Below are 14,262 nucleotides of genomic sequence, written 5' to 3'. Positions count from 1 at the left end.
CAATACATTCTGGCGTTTTCTCTAACTTCATGAACAATTAGGAAGGCAGCTATAGTGGACCAGGGCGAAAAGGTAGCTTTTTATGATAGAAGGAGAAATGTAGGTGTATGCGTAGCATACAGAGGGGAAGGCATTGTCAACTTTCCTGCTAGAAAGTTCTAAAACATAAATAACTTCTGTGAAGTAAGATTAATTGTATCTAAATTAATAGTGGAAAAAAATTAGTGTTCTCAAGGTGCCTACTAGGTTTAAAACTTGACTGCCCACTTCTTTTTTTTTTTTTTTTTTTTTTTGCGGTACGCGGGCCTCTCACCATTGTGGCCTCTCCCGTTGCGGAGCACAGGCTCCGGACGCACAGGCTCAGCGGCCATGGCTCACGGGCCCAGCCGCTCCGCGGCATGTGGGATCCTCCCGGACCGGGGCACGAACCCATGTCCCCTGCATCGGCAGGCGGACTCTCAACCACTGCGCCACCAGGGAAGCCCGACTGCCCACTTCTTATGCTAACTTCTACATTTGTTGCCGTAGGGATTGCCCAAGACTCTTGTTTACAGCCTTAAATGAGTATAATTGCTATTGTTATAGACATCAGAAAAATCCTGACTTATGACTAAGAGATAACCATCATATGACAACTCTAAGTGCATTTACAATTTTAACTCCTTGGAAACAGATAAAGGCAAAGTAGTATTATATTCTTTATTGTTTCTCAGAAGTCAGCATCCCAAATCTCTCACAACTATTTCTTGATTAGTCATAACTAAAAATATTTTATGATTAATTTATCACATGATTTCTGCCCTACTGAAACTTACATTTTGGAGACTATGACACAAACATGTAGGACATACTCACATAAGTAAAACTGCTCCAGCAAGAATTTAAACCACTATCAAGATGACATATAGTGGTAAAGTTTATATTACTTAGTAACACCAAAAAGGAGGAATAAGATGGTAGCTCTGAGGAAATCAAAGTGAAGGAAAAAAGGTTTTTTAAGGATAAGGTGGGCTTGAATTTGTTAGTAGGCAAAAAAAAAAAAAAAAAAAGGAGCAACTGAAATGGGGAGATACAAGAGAAAGAAGTCACGGAATAAGAACCTAGAGGTTGGGACTTCCCTGGTGGTGCAGTGGTTGAGAGTCCGCCTGCCAATGCAAGGGACACGGGTTCGTGCCCCAGTCCGATCCCACATGCTGTGGAGCAGCTGGGCCCGTCAGCCATGGCCGCTGAGCCTGCGCATCCGGAGCCTGTGCTCCGCAACGGGAGAGGCCACAACAGTGAGAGGCCCACACACTGCAAAAAAAAAAAAAAAAAAAAGAACCTAGAGGTTGAAAGAAATATGATCAAAGGCACAGCTGTAGCCTTGGAAAGGGGAAGACAATAGGGAAAGAAAAGAAGGTGGGGTGAAAAGAAAATCTGGGTTGAGAACAGAAGTTGTTCTCAATCTGAATGGCCCAGATTTTGTAAATAAATTAGGAGTCAAGGTGTGACTAAGAAAGGAAGATCAGGTGAGAGGCTTGAGAAAAATGAAAAGAGGTTTAGAAAAACTGTTGTAGGGTGTTCAATAGATTGTCAACGTGAGATGACTTTAAAGGAGGTTAGCGTGTCTGTGAGGCCCTAAGATGTGTCTGTGAGGCCCTAAGATTAGAGAGCACGTTTTGTAGTACCTTCCAGTGATCAATCAGGAAGAGGCAACAGAAAGCAAATGCTGGGGGTTACTCATGGTGGGAATAGGAGTGCTGGTGAGTGTCTAGAGCATCCTGCTACTTGAGCTGAGCACTTGAGTAGAGGAAAGAATATCAAGAGGTTTATTTATTTAGCAAGTATTAACTATTTACTGTATACCCGTCAACTTTAGTAGCTTTTAAAATCATATTTCTGGAAACAGTTCCCTAATCTATAGCCTCAATCCTGATTTCTCTTTTGATTTCAGAGCCCAGTCTTCCAACTGCTTTGCTATTCCATATCCAAAATCCAATGCTTCATCTTCCTCCCAAACCTATTTCTATACCCGATTACCCCAATTTTGTTAATGTTATTACCTTTCCAGTCTCCTAGATCTGAAATTTTTGAGTCATCACTGACTTTTCCTCTCCTTTCTTTAATGTGTCATCAAGTTCTGTCACTAAATACGTCCACTGAAATATTTCCCCTGGCTTTAATTCAGCCTGGCAATAATTCAGGCTGTTGTCATTCCATACTCGTCCTTTTCCTGTGTCTTCTCAATTGTTTCCCTGCCTCCAGGTTCTACCCAATACAGTCAGTCTTACATACCACACCCAGTTTAATCTTTATAAAATGTCAGTTTGATGACTCATTCCTCATCTCAAAATATCTTCAAGAAGCTGTGGTAGAGTCCCCAAGGAAACAAGAAGACCCTAGAAGAGCTCATATTCCAGTGAGAAAAGGGGCAGTTAATGTAGTCAGGAGGAGATATTGGTTTAGAACAGGATTCCCTGAGGAGTGACAGGAGACGAGAAAGGATGGAAGAAAGCTGGGAAACACCAGGGTTTAGGGGAATAGGCTGAGGAGGAAGAGGTGATGCCAAAGAGACTTGGGGCAGTTCAGAGGGGTAGGAGGAAAACCAGGGGAGAGTGTGTCACAAAGGCCAAGGTAGGAGAGGATGTCAAGGAGCAGAATGAATAAGGTGTACTCTTCCTTCGTTTGAGTCTATTGGATTTGGCAATTAGGGATTCAAGAATCAAAAGCAGCTTTAGGGGAGGATGGGGAGGCTACAGAGGGTTAAGAAATAAAAAAGTAGAAACAAGGAGCATAGGTTTCCTTTTTTAAATGTTGGTTGAGAAGAGAAATAGTGCTGAAGATAAAGAAAGATGTACTTAATCCCCCTCCACCCCCATGAAAGAAACTTGCACTAGATTACAGCCTAAGGGCAGAGATCTCAATGGTGAAGGAAAGCCTGATATTGGATAGAAGGAAGATTGATGGAGCAAGATCCCTTTGGAGGTCTGAGGAGATAGAAACTAATGAGGGAAAAAAGTCTTTGTTTATAATCATCCTCTTACTGTATACATGCTAATTCTGCCTCTGTATATGTTATGGTTGTATATGGTTAAGGTGAAGATGCATTATGAAATGACTAGATGAATTTTTTGCAATTTGGAGGAGTAGCAGTTGGATGAATCATGACAGAAAACTCTAGAAATAGGAGTTGCTCATAACCTCAGCTTGAAAAATCTAAATCTTTCATTAAAGTTCAAAGATATCATTCGTTATGATTTTCATTGCTATGAAAATCAGTTGAGAATTAAGAATATTTTCATGCTGGATGTATTCGTTTTCTATTGCTACTTTAACAAATTACCAGAAACTTAGTGGTAGGTCAGAAGTCCAACACAGGTCTCACTGGGCAAAAATAAAGGTGTAGCCAGGTTCATGTTCCTCTCTGGAGGCTTCTAGGAGAGAATCCGTTCCCTTGCCTCTTCCAGCTTCTAGAGACCACCACATTCTCTGGTGTGTGGCCCCCTTTCTCCATTCCAAACCAGCAACATCATATCCCTCTAACCTTTATTCAGTCCTCCTATCTATTTCTGACCACACCCAGAAAAGGTTCTCTACATTTGAGCACTCAGGTGATTAGACTGGGCCCACCTGAGTAATCCAGGCAGCTTGCCCCATCTCGGGGTCCTTAACCTTAATCACATCTGAAAGTTTCTTTTGCCGTGTATGATAACTATTCACAGGCTCTGGGGATTAGGCTGTGGACATCTTTGGGGGCTATTATTCTGCCTACCACACCGGAACTGAGAGTGAGGTCTTTATTTTAAGAGGGAAGTTTGAAATGGTAAAAAGAGAGGTGTTTAGTATTGGGGAATTTGGTTTTTGTACTTGAAATAGGCAAGATGCTTGTTCTGGTAGGTAAACTAGTTCCTAGACGCCAGGTATGTGGTTTCTAGATGCTAAAAAGTTACTGAGAAAGAGTTTACTGGTAGCTAAAAAAGCTTTTTCAGCTGAAAAAGATAAATTTCAATTGTGTCAAGACACAGTGCCAAGATACACCCAAAGATGGGTTTTTTTTTTTTTTTTTTTTGCATTACACGGGCTTCTCACTGCTGTGGCCTCTCCCGTTGCGGAGCACAGGCTGTGGACGCGCAGGCCCAGCAGCCATGGCTCACGGGCCTAGCCGCTCCGCGGCATGTGGGATCTTCCCAGACCGGGGCATGAACCCGTGTCCCCTGCATTGGCAGGCGGACTCTCAACCACTGCGCCACCAGGGAAGCCCAAGATGGGTGTTTTGACCTAAACATTTAGACTAGCGAAAATAGGATAGTAGCATGACTCCTGGGTTCTAGGTATGATGATGGCAACAGAGGTAAAGGAAGAAAACCCTAAATATTTTATCTTATCGTGCCTGTAGCATTAGCACGTGTTTCACCAGGAACTCTTAGATTAGAATTTAGCGGTAATATGTTCAGAACTGGTTTCTGAATTTTAACTGTCTTAATTCTGTCTCTTCATCCGTAATTGCCAGGTAGTCCATGTATGCATTACAATATGGGGCTAGTTATCAGTGTCACGCTTGCAGTATACCATGAATACCATGCTTCAACCACTTGAGCTAACTGGTAAAAAAAGACATGGTCCTAATTATAAATATTATAAATTTAAAATTATAAATAATATTTATTTAAATACTATAAGAAAATAAGAAAAAGGAAAGAACTTAGTACTTTTCCATAATAGGTTTTGAGTGCCTACTGTGTTCCAGGCATGGTAGTAAATCTTTTTTAAAGGATTTAAAAAATTATATAGTAATATTTAAAATAATATCTGATAATAGGTTATAGCCTGAACACTAAAGAAAAAGAGGAACAAAGTAATATATTCCAGTATTTTGTACTCAGTATTAACAGAAATTAGTAAATGAGATGGTAAATATTAGTGCAACTTTTATCTGGTAGCTATTTTACCAGATAAACTAAAACTTAAAAATTAGTTTTGCAGTTGATAAAAATAAGAAAAAGAGCCCTGTACTTCAAATTTTAAAACCTTCTACTTGTTCCTTATATGTCTTATTTTAAAAAATAATAATAAATCTATTTGGCTGAATATAGTATGACTTGTTCTGTAAATTGGTATATAGCTAATAATTAACATAAACAGTCTAGAGGGAGTTTCTTGGAAATGTGTAATCTAAATTCTATTTCTAGGTTAAGATGAAAGCAGTCACCCATATGACTCTGTTTCTTTTACTATAACCAAATTAAGTTTGTATTTTATATATCCATCTAACAGTTCATCCATCCAACACATTTGTATTGAACTCCTGTCATGGGAAAAGCACTATACTAGGCCCTGTAAAATATTTAACAGACATTTTTACTTTTTATTTGCAGTTCTAAACTTATTTCCAATTGTTGCATTGAGGACTTTATTACATCAGCTGTCTGTCCTGACCTGCCGCTTTAGCATCTAATCTCTGTATCTTAAAAATTTTTATTCATCTTTCTACGAAGTGAAAAGTCTTCCTTTGATTCCTGTCCCCTAGCAACTCTTTCTCCAGAGTCAACCAATGTGTTATTTTCCAATATATCTTTCCAGGTCCATTTTATGTATCAAGCAAATATGTATATACATTAAGCCCCCCATACATATTTTAATGAACTTTTTTTAACTTTCTCATTCTTTCTTATGTCTGCATACCATTCCATTGTATGAACATATCATAATTTTGTTTAATCATGGACATTTCCATTAATTTTAACATTATGCTATTCCTAACAAAGCCAAACTAAAGTTTTTGTGGGGTTTTTTTGTTTTTTTTTTAAATTTATTTTTGGCTGCGTTGGGTCTTCGTTGCGGCACGCAGGCTACTCTTCGTTTCTGTGCGCAGGCTTCTCATTGTGGGTGGCTTCTCTTGTTGCAGAGCACCAGCTCTAGGCGCGTGGGCTTCAGTAGTAGTGGCTCGCAGGCTCTAGAGCGCAGGTTCAGTAGTTGTGGCGCATGGGCTTAGTTGCTCCGCGGCATGTGGGATCTTCCCGGACCAGGGCTCGAATCCGTGTCCCCTGCACTGGCAGGAGGGTTCTTAACCACTGCACCACCAGGGAAGTCCCTAAAGAGGCTTATATTCAAATATACTTGTGGGATATCTTCCTAGAGATGGAACTTTTATGTACATTTGTAATTTTGGATAAATATCACCAATTTGCCCTTTATAGAGGTTGTGCCTGTTTCTCCAGACTTACCAACATATGATGGTGATCTTTGCAAATCTGAAGGATGAAAAATGTCATCTCAGTGTAGTTTTAATTTGCTTTTCTCTTATTATGAGTGAGGTTGAGAATTTTTTATGTTTTAAAAGCCATTTATATTTCTTTTTCTGTGTCTCTTAGATTATTGTGATTTATTAGTAGATGACAGGGAAATAGGAAATTATATATTAGGGAAATTATCCCTTTGTCAGTGAGTTGCAAATAATTATTTTCCTAGTTTGATATTCATCTTCCAACTTTATGGTAGCTTTTGTCATGCAGAAATTTTTAATTTTTATTTTATAGAATTATCTTTATGGATTCTGGGCTTTGTGTTATGGTACTTAGGCTTTCCCCACTCTGAGATAATTTTTTAAATTCTCCATGGTTTCCTCTAACAAACATTCTTGATCATTACAAGTTCTAAACTGTTTAGTGCATTGGCTCAAGTTCTCTGTTTCAATTTATATCTGAGCTAGATTAGCAAATCAGTCCCATGGAAATATACAGTAGTACAATAGTAAGGAGCTTGGACTCCAGAGTTGATAATTTTGGCTTTCCTGCTTCTGGGCTGTATGACCTTGGGCAAACTATTTAATTAACCTCTCTGAGCCTCAATGGCTTCATCTGTAAAATGGAAGTGATAAATAGTACTTTGTTGTAAGAATTGCATGAGATGATTCATTTAAAGCCCTTAGCACAATGCTTGACAAGCTGGAAGCATTCATTAAATGTAAACTATTACTGTGATAATGATGATGGCCATAGACATTCTTTCACCCCCTCCTACTATCCCATAATTCATGACTTTAATCACAAATGGTTGAATAAAAAATGAATTCCAAATTTGCCAACATTACTACTTCAGCATTAACAATCCAATCTCCTCTAAGCATAGTAGTTCTCAGCCTTGGCAGTACATTAGAATCATCTGAGTAGATTTTTAAACCCCAGATGCCTGGGTCCCTACCCCAGAAATTGTTTTAATTAGTCTAGGGTATGACCCAAGCATCAGTATCTTTCAAAAACCCCTCTGGTGATTTCAATGGGCAGCTAAGGTCTAGCACCACTATCCTAATACTAGGCCAATGGTTTCAGATAGTCATTGCTTCTAAATAACAATATATAAAAATCTTTTATAGGCAAAATGCCATGAATTAGAAAGACATTAAAAAGGGATCATAGAAGAGTTGAGACAGGTGTCAGGTAAAAATACTAAGGAAAGGAGTTACAAAGTTGAAGATATTCCTTGTACATATTTATAAGACATCTTTCTCAGCTATACTCTAAATGCTTGTTTCACTGCTACTTAGAGGTAAGGGACATGAAGTGTTTATATTTGTTAGATGTGTTAACTGAAGCATGGAGATAGGATTTGTCAGCTCTTCAGTTGGACAAATCTAAGATTCATATTACTCCTATTGTTTTTCTGGATAATTCTCAAAAACTATTATTTCTGATCATGAGTAATATATCTTATCCCCATATACATTTTAGCAGTTCAGGAGGGATTTGTAATAGTATTTTAGCTCATTTACAGATACAGTGCAAGTAGGGTGTGCAAGTAGGGTATACAAGAAAATTAGATATTATCAAATCTACAGAAAGAGCAGTGTGGTCTAAAGAGACTAGACAAGGAGTCAGGAGGCCTAGATTTCAGTTCCTGAGCTTCCATTTCCTCAGCTGCAAAATGAGAGAATTAAGAGTTACCAAAGGTTTCTTTCAGTTCTAAGTAATTACTGTCTCACCAAACCACCTAAGTAAAGCCTTTCTTAATCAGTCAGTAGAAAACAGGAAAAGTATACTAGCTCAAACTTTTACAAATATATATATTTCATAGTCTTGTTTTATCTTTACCTATCCAAGGCAGTATACCTTCTCAAATATTAAACTAGGTCTTGATGATATTAGATTGACATATGCCCTAACTAGTATATTTACATTTTACATTTAAGTGGGGACTACTGGTGTCTTCACCCAGAGAGGTGACAGAGGGTGGAGGGTTGCATCTTGAGACGGGGGAGGATATGCAGGAACATGAGCTTTATGTTGCCCTTCAAATCATGCCCTGTGGATAACTTCATTTAGGACCGACCCTGGGTCCCCCTTTTATTGTACATTTTCTTTTAATCTTTTCTACTTCTCTTTTTGCATTATATTACTCATGATCATTAGGACTCATACAATCCTTGTATTGTTTATTTGTCTTTACATCATCTCTTACCTACAAGAGTGTACATTTTTTGAGGCCAGGATACATTTATATTGTATCCCTTACATGAGCTAGTACAGTGTCCTGGCACATAAATGGAGGACAAATGTTTAACTGAATTAAATTATTAAAAATTTAAATTAATTTGTTTCTCTTTTTTTCTTTGTGATACCCTAACTTTCATAGTTTCCTTTACAATATTTCCAATTTTTTTTTTACACAAAGTCTTATTTTATGACAGTATCCTTTACTTTCTGAATACAGCAATGAGCTTTTCACTCTCAAAAGTCTAGAAGTAGTAGTAAAGCAAGGAGGTGATCATGATACCAAAATATGAAATAAATAATATATTAGGTAAGTTTTTAGTAGTAAACATGTAGGATAACTTTAAGAGAAGTGTTACTTTGAGGTAGCTTAGGTATGCTATCAATTTGATCAAACATTATAAACATATAAAAACTAAACCTTTTAATATATTATTTATAATTTACTAAACACATTCTGAAATAACTATGTATAACATTGATTAAATATCATAAATTAAAATAAATCCTATGTATGGAACTCAGAGAACCGAGTTATGATGGTATTGAAATTTGAGTATGGTAGTAGGGAAATTGAGATGATAGTATTTTGAAGTAGAATAAAATTTCCATTTTAGGTTAGCATGAAAAAAAGAATCCAGTTGTTAAAAAGTTTGTATTTAATAAAAGTAAAATCAACATTACTATTTTTGATGGTGATTTTAACAAGATTATTTTAGCAGCTTAGCAAATAGTGAGATCTAAGAAAGATAAATACTATATAATCAGATAAAATTTCATCTATTTTTAGCTTAAGAGTTAAGGTGGGATTTTGAATTGTGAGAGTGATGCTTCAATATCAGTTGAAAATTATCCATCCTCCTTGTCCCCATTTTTTGTAGGCTCTAAGTTTTTCACCTGGGAAATTACTTTCTGTGAAGGGAATTCTATATTGTCACTCAGTGTACTAGTTGGAGGCCAGTTTAAAACACCAAATCTTTGCATGCATAATTTTCTGAAGAGCTTATCCAGGCTAAGGAATATACTTGCTACTCAGAGCATTTCCAAGCCTCTTTGACTTCTGTATCTGTACACTAAGGTGCATTAATTTTATTAATGATTTTTGAATCACAAAATTTTATTTTGCTAGCCACCATAGAAGTATCTTAAAAGAAGTTTAAAAATAATAACTCTTGAGATTTGGATAGATTCCTTACATTTTCTGCTCCAGTGTACATATGTACTTAATTTGAAGATACAAAGATGATCCCACATTGTTTTTACAACTGAGATCATTTCATAGTATTAGTAATTAGTTACATCCTTTGTTGAAGGACTTCTTCAAACTTATTGTCTTTTAGACCCATTCTTACAGGTTAATCTGCAAATATGCAAATGTCAAAGGCAGTAGCAAAAATGACCATTTAATACAAAGCTGGCAAACATTTGGAGTTATGTGTAGTTTCGAATATTTTTTACTTCAAAAGTCACATGTATTATATGCATTAAAATTAGTTCAACAAATGGAAATCATAGATATGGGAAAGTTGTTTCAGGGGAAATTTCACTAGTAAATTCATAATCTTTAAAATTCTGAGTGATTGAATTAAATACTGATCCCTTGCATAATATATTCAGCGGCGTATTCTAAATATTACTTTTTAAAGGTGTGGTTTTTAGTTTTAAATATGAGCGGGTCCTATAGGCATGATGACATTTTCTGACGTATACTTTCTTGTTCTTTTCCTCTGCTAAGACTTTGACTGAATTGTCCTAAGTATTAAAGAGCACGGTGTCAAGAAAGGTATTTTCAAGATGAATGTTTATACAAGCAAAGTATTTTTTTAGACAGGTGAATTCTAATTCTGAAGAAGAAAATTTCAAAATACTGTTCACTTCTTATTCCTCATCTCTCTTCCCATCCTTAAAATACAAGTTAAATCTTAATTGGAATCCTTTTCCCATTGTGGAACCAAGCGCTGGTGTCAGACTTGAAGAGGAAGGCTTTACTTTGTTAGCTATTTGTTTGAAACCCCAGCTCTCTCCCCAGATCTTTGGGCTGATAATCGCAAACATGGAGGATGCTTCTGATTCTTCACAAGGGGTTGCTCCATTAATTAATAATGTAGCTCTCCCAGGCTCTCCGCCGTCTCTTCCTGTATCAGTGACAGGCTGTAAAAGTCATCGAGTAGCCAATAAAAAGGTAGAAGCGAGAAGTGAAAAGCTCCTCCCAACAGCTCTTCCTCCTTCTGAGCCGAAAGTAGATCAGAAACTTCCCAGGAGCTCCGAGAGGCGGGGAAGTGGCGGTGGGACGCGATCCCCCGCGAGGAGCCAGGCCGTGGCAGCGGGAGAAGCGGCGGCTGGCGGCGCGGCGGGGCCGGCGAGAAGCGACCCCCCGGGGGGACAGAGCCTCCCCTCGCCGCCTTTCTAGTTGAGAAGGTGGAGAAGTGGCAGCCGGCGTGCTCGCAGGTGAGGGGCTTGGTGTGGTCGCTCGGGAGCCGGCCGGCGCCGGCAGAGAAGTGTAGGCGAGCGGGGGAACAAAGCGGAGCCGCGCCGGGGTCCGCCCGCAGCGAGCTCCTTCGCGGCGTCGGGCCGGCCGGCTGCGCGCCGAGCACGTTGTGAGCCCCGCGGCGGCGGCGGGCAGGGAGCGGGCGCTGGGGGGAGGGGGCGGCCACTGCTCACGCACCGCCTGCCCGCGGCTGGGCGTTCGGCCCCATTGTGAGCCGGCAGCCGGGCGTTCGGAGGTGGGGCGGCTCCGCTGGCTCAATACCCCGACCGCGACAGGAGCGACCTCGGCTCGGGTGGCAGCCGCAGCGCGTCAGTCACACAAAAGGCAGTCGAGCTTCGCCCGGCGTGCGGACCGGCCCATGCCGCCGCCGCCGAGCGCTCCCCACCTTACCGGCTTTCCTTTCCCTCCAATTTTGATAGGGAAGCGGGGCCGGCGCGGGCGGCCGAGGGTCCGGGTGAGCCCGCGGGCGGACACGAGATGCCGCTGCTACACCGAAAGCCGTTTGTGAGACAGAAGCCGCCCGCGGACTTGCGGCCCGACGAGGAAGTTTTCCACTGTAAAGTCACCAACGAGATCTTCCGCCACTACGAGTAAGGGCCGGGCCGGGCGCGGGGGGTGCGAGGGAGTGTGGGGACTCCCTCCCCAGCGTCCTTTTGTCTCTCTCCTTTTCCAAGACCCGGGTTTCTGGCGGGGCGACTGGAAAGTGACGGGTGGCCGCGGGCCCGCGTTTCTCTGGCCCCCGAGTCCGACACGGTGACTTCGCGGGGCCCCCGAGAGGCCCGACCGGCCGAGGCACGCGTGGGGAGAGCCGGCCGGGGCAGAGGAGGCTGGGGTCCCTGGCCGGCCGCGGGGACAGCTTCTAGTCGCGGCAGCCGCCCGGCCGCCGAGCGGCGGAAACTCCCCGCCTCGCCCCTCCCCGCCTCGGCCACACGCGCGCTCCGGGGCCAGTTCCGGGATCCCCGCCCGGCGGCCGAGGGGATCCCCGCTCGGGTCAGCGGCATGGAGCCGCGGCCCCCCGGTCCGGGGAGGGAATCCCTGCCCCCGGGGGCAGGAAACGGGCTGGGCGTCGTTTCCTCGGTCGGGAGTGGAGCCTGACGTTGGAGCTGCCCAGGGTAGGGGCGGGGGTGGGGTGGGAGCGGAGTTGAGACTCCGGGGAGGGTGCTCCCCGGCAAGCCCGGGACGCTAGAGCCTCCGCCGGCCGCCTCTGGTCCGGTGCGGCTAGGCCTCGGAGTGTGCGAAGCGAGCCGTGCGCTCTGTCACCGCCTCTTCTCGGTGACTAACTCCCGGCCCCGGGGAACTCGGCGTCTCCGCCCCCGGGAGACCGGGTGAGGAAGAAGTCGGGACTGGGCGGGGGAAAAGGAGGGGGAGAGAGCAGGGCCCTGGGCGCCCCCTCGTTTTCGCTTTTGCGTAGCCGGGAGCGCGGCGGTGGGAGTTGGGGGAGGGGGCTAAGACAAGTTCAACTCCAACCCCAGCCAGCCTTCTCTTTATCCCCCTGCGCATGGGGCCGCCTGACATGTGCCACTCGCTTTTGTTTTGACAAGAATCCGGAGCTGCTGCCTGTGTAGTTTCAACCCCTCAATTTTTAGTCCCTTGCCTGGTTTATCCCAAGAGATCCCCTTGTCCCGTGACACCAAATAACGGGCCGTTTTAGAGCTCTGTGTTTAAACAGGCTCTCCAAGTGAGAACCTGAATTGATCAGTCGCTGAAACAGCCTGATCCTCCCTTTTTCTTATGCTTTATCCTCTCCACTCAGAAGGAGTCCCTTTGTGGCTTAGAAACCAAGTGTTATAGCAACCAAATAAATTGTGTGTAGGAGGCACCTTTTCTGAGTGGGGGCTTGCTGGAGGGAGGGCGTTAAGCAAACTCAGCACCTGTCTGAGAAATGACTAGTGAAGTTAGAAAGGACAGTTCCTTTGAGCTTTTATTTTAAGCAAGCCTTCTTTTTTCTTCGGCTCCACAGGAGTTACACGTAAACATGTCATATCCAGAGAAGTTTTTCAGCAGACAGTACTTTTAAATAGGAGTGCACATCTTACTCTGCTCCTGTACAGACTTGTTTTGTTACTCAAATAGAGTTCAGTCTTGTAACTACTTAAGTGAATTTGGATTAAGTAACTTGACAAGGATGATGTCTTATTTTTAAAGAAGATTTAGGTTAAAATCCTTGGTAATTCTGAATTTTTTCAAGAAGTTGCATGTAAAAGCGCCAACAAGATAGGAAATGGGCTTAAATTTAAACTTTTCTTCTCTTATGTAAGCAGTCTTATCTTTTTGAGACACTCTTCTCACTTTAGAAGGGAGCATAAATATGGCCCCTAGCCTCTGAATTTGAACACTTTTCAGATACTTAGGTTCTTGATGATAAAGGAAGAGATTTTTGGTATTCCAAACCTACTTTCCATTAATGTTAAGGAACTGTGTCCCCTGTAGTCTTATGACACTAAAATTAAAATGTTTTAATTTTGTCCTTTGTAGTCTTATGACATTAAAATTAAAATGTTTTGTTTTCTCTTTGCTCTGTGCTGAAGCGTTTGGGTTTTTGGAAATTACAAGCAGTTTAGGAGAGGTGATGGTTTGGGAGCAAAGATATTTAATCATTTACCCTGACCAAAGCAGAACTACTGATGTTCTTAGCTATTAACGTTTATGACTTTGAATTGGCACAAAACTGGAAGAAGACTGCCATTTAATTGTGTTAAAATTTGGATTACTTTCTCTTAGATGATTACAAAGAGATCTTTCTAAAAATGCATTCATGGTGGATGGTATATGGTGGTCTGCAGATTATGGTAATCTGACCCTTGCCACAAGTCTGGAGAAACTGTGAAGGAAATATTTGTTTTCACTAATTCGTTAAATCACAAATTGGTTTATGTGAATTTGTTTGAAGATTATCTTTTAAGTACATTATTTTGAATATTTTTCTTTTGTATTTGTCTGAAGATCACTCTGCTCACCTATTTGCTCAGGTTTTTGATTTCTTGAATATAACTTTCTCTAATCAGTCTCAAAGAGTTTTACTACACTTCCGCATCTTTTTCACTTCCCAGCATAATGCAAAGTAACTGCCTCTAACTCTGGTTAGTATAGGTTGCCAGTGACCTTTTAATTGCTAAATAGTGTTTTGTGTGTCTTACCTGATATTATAGCCTAACACTTCCTCCTTTGTCCTTCTAGCAGCAACGGTCACCCTTCATTTTATCTAGTGTAACATCTGCAGTTATTGCACGGTAATGCAGTGTATTTGTTGCATCACATTTTCTCTTTTCCAAGACCCTGAATTCTTTGAGACAGGGACTATGACAAAGA

At 41.5% G+C, this 14,262-nt stretch overlaps 1 protein-coding gene across 1 annotated transcript in view; it reads left to right on the top strand.

The window, feature by feature from the left end:
- Positions 1-11,413: 11,413 nt before the first annotated feature.
- Positions 11,414-14,262, top strand: part of BAZ1A (bromodomain adjacent to zinc finger domain 1A) — a 95,689-nt gene continuing 92,840 nt past the window's right edge. Inside the window, exon 1 of the mRNA XM_079701198.1 lies at positions 11,414-11,543. Coding sequence (XP_079557324.1) covers positions 11,431-11,543 — 113 coding nt within the window. The 5' untranslated portion in view covers positions 11,414-11,430. The remainder of the gene's footprint in view (positions 11,544-14,262) is intronic.

This window comes from Hyperoodon ampullatus, assembly GCF_949752795.1.
Source record: "Hyperoodon ampullatus genome assembly, chromosome: 3".
Lineage (NCBI taxonomy): Eukaryota > Metazoa > Chordata > Mammalia > Artiodactyla > Ziphiidae > Hyperoodon > Hyperoodon ampullatus.
The sequence above is the reverse complement of the archived record's forward strand: the minus strand, read 5'-3'. Positions and strand labels throughout refer to the sequence as shown.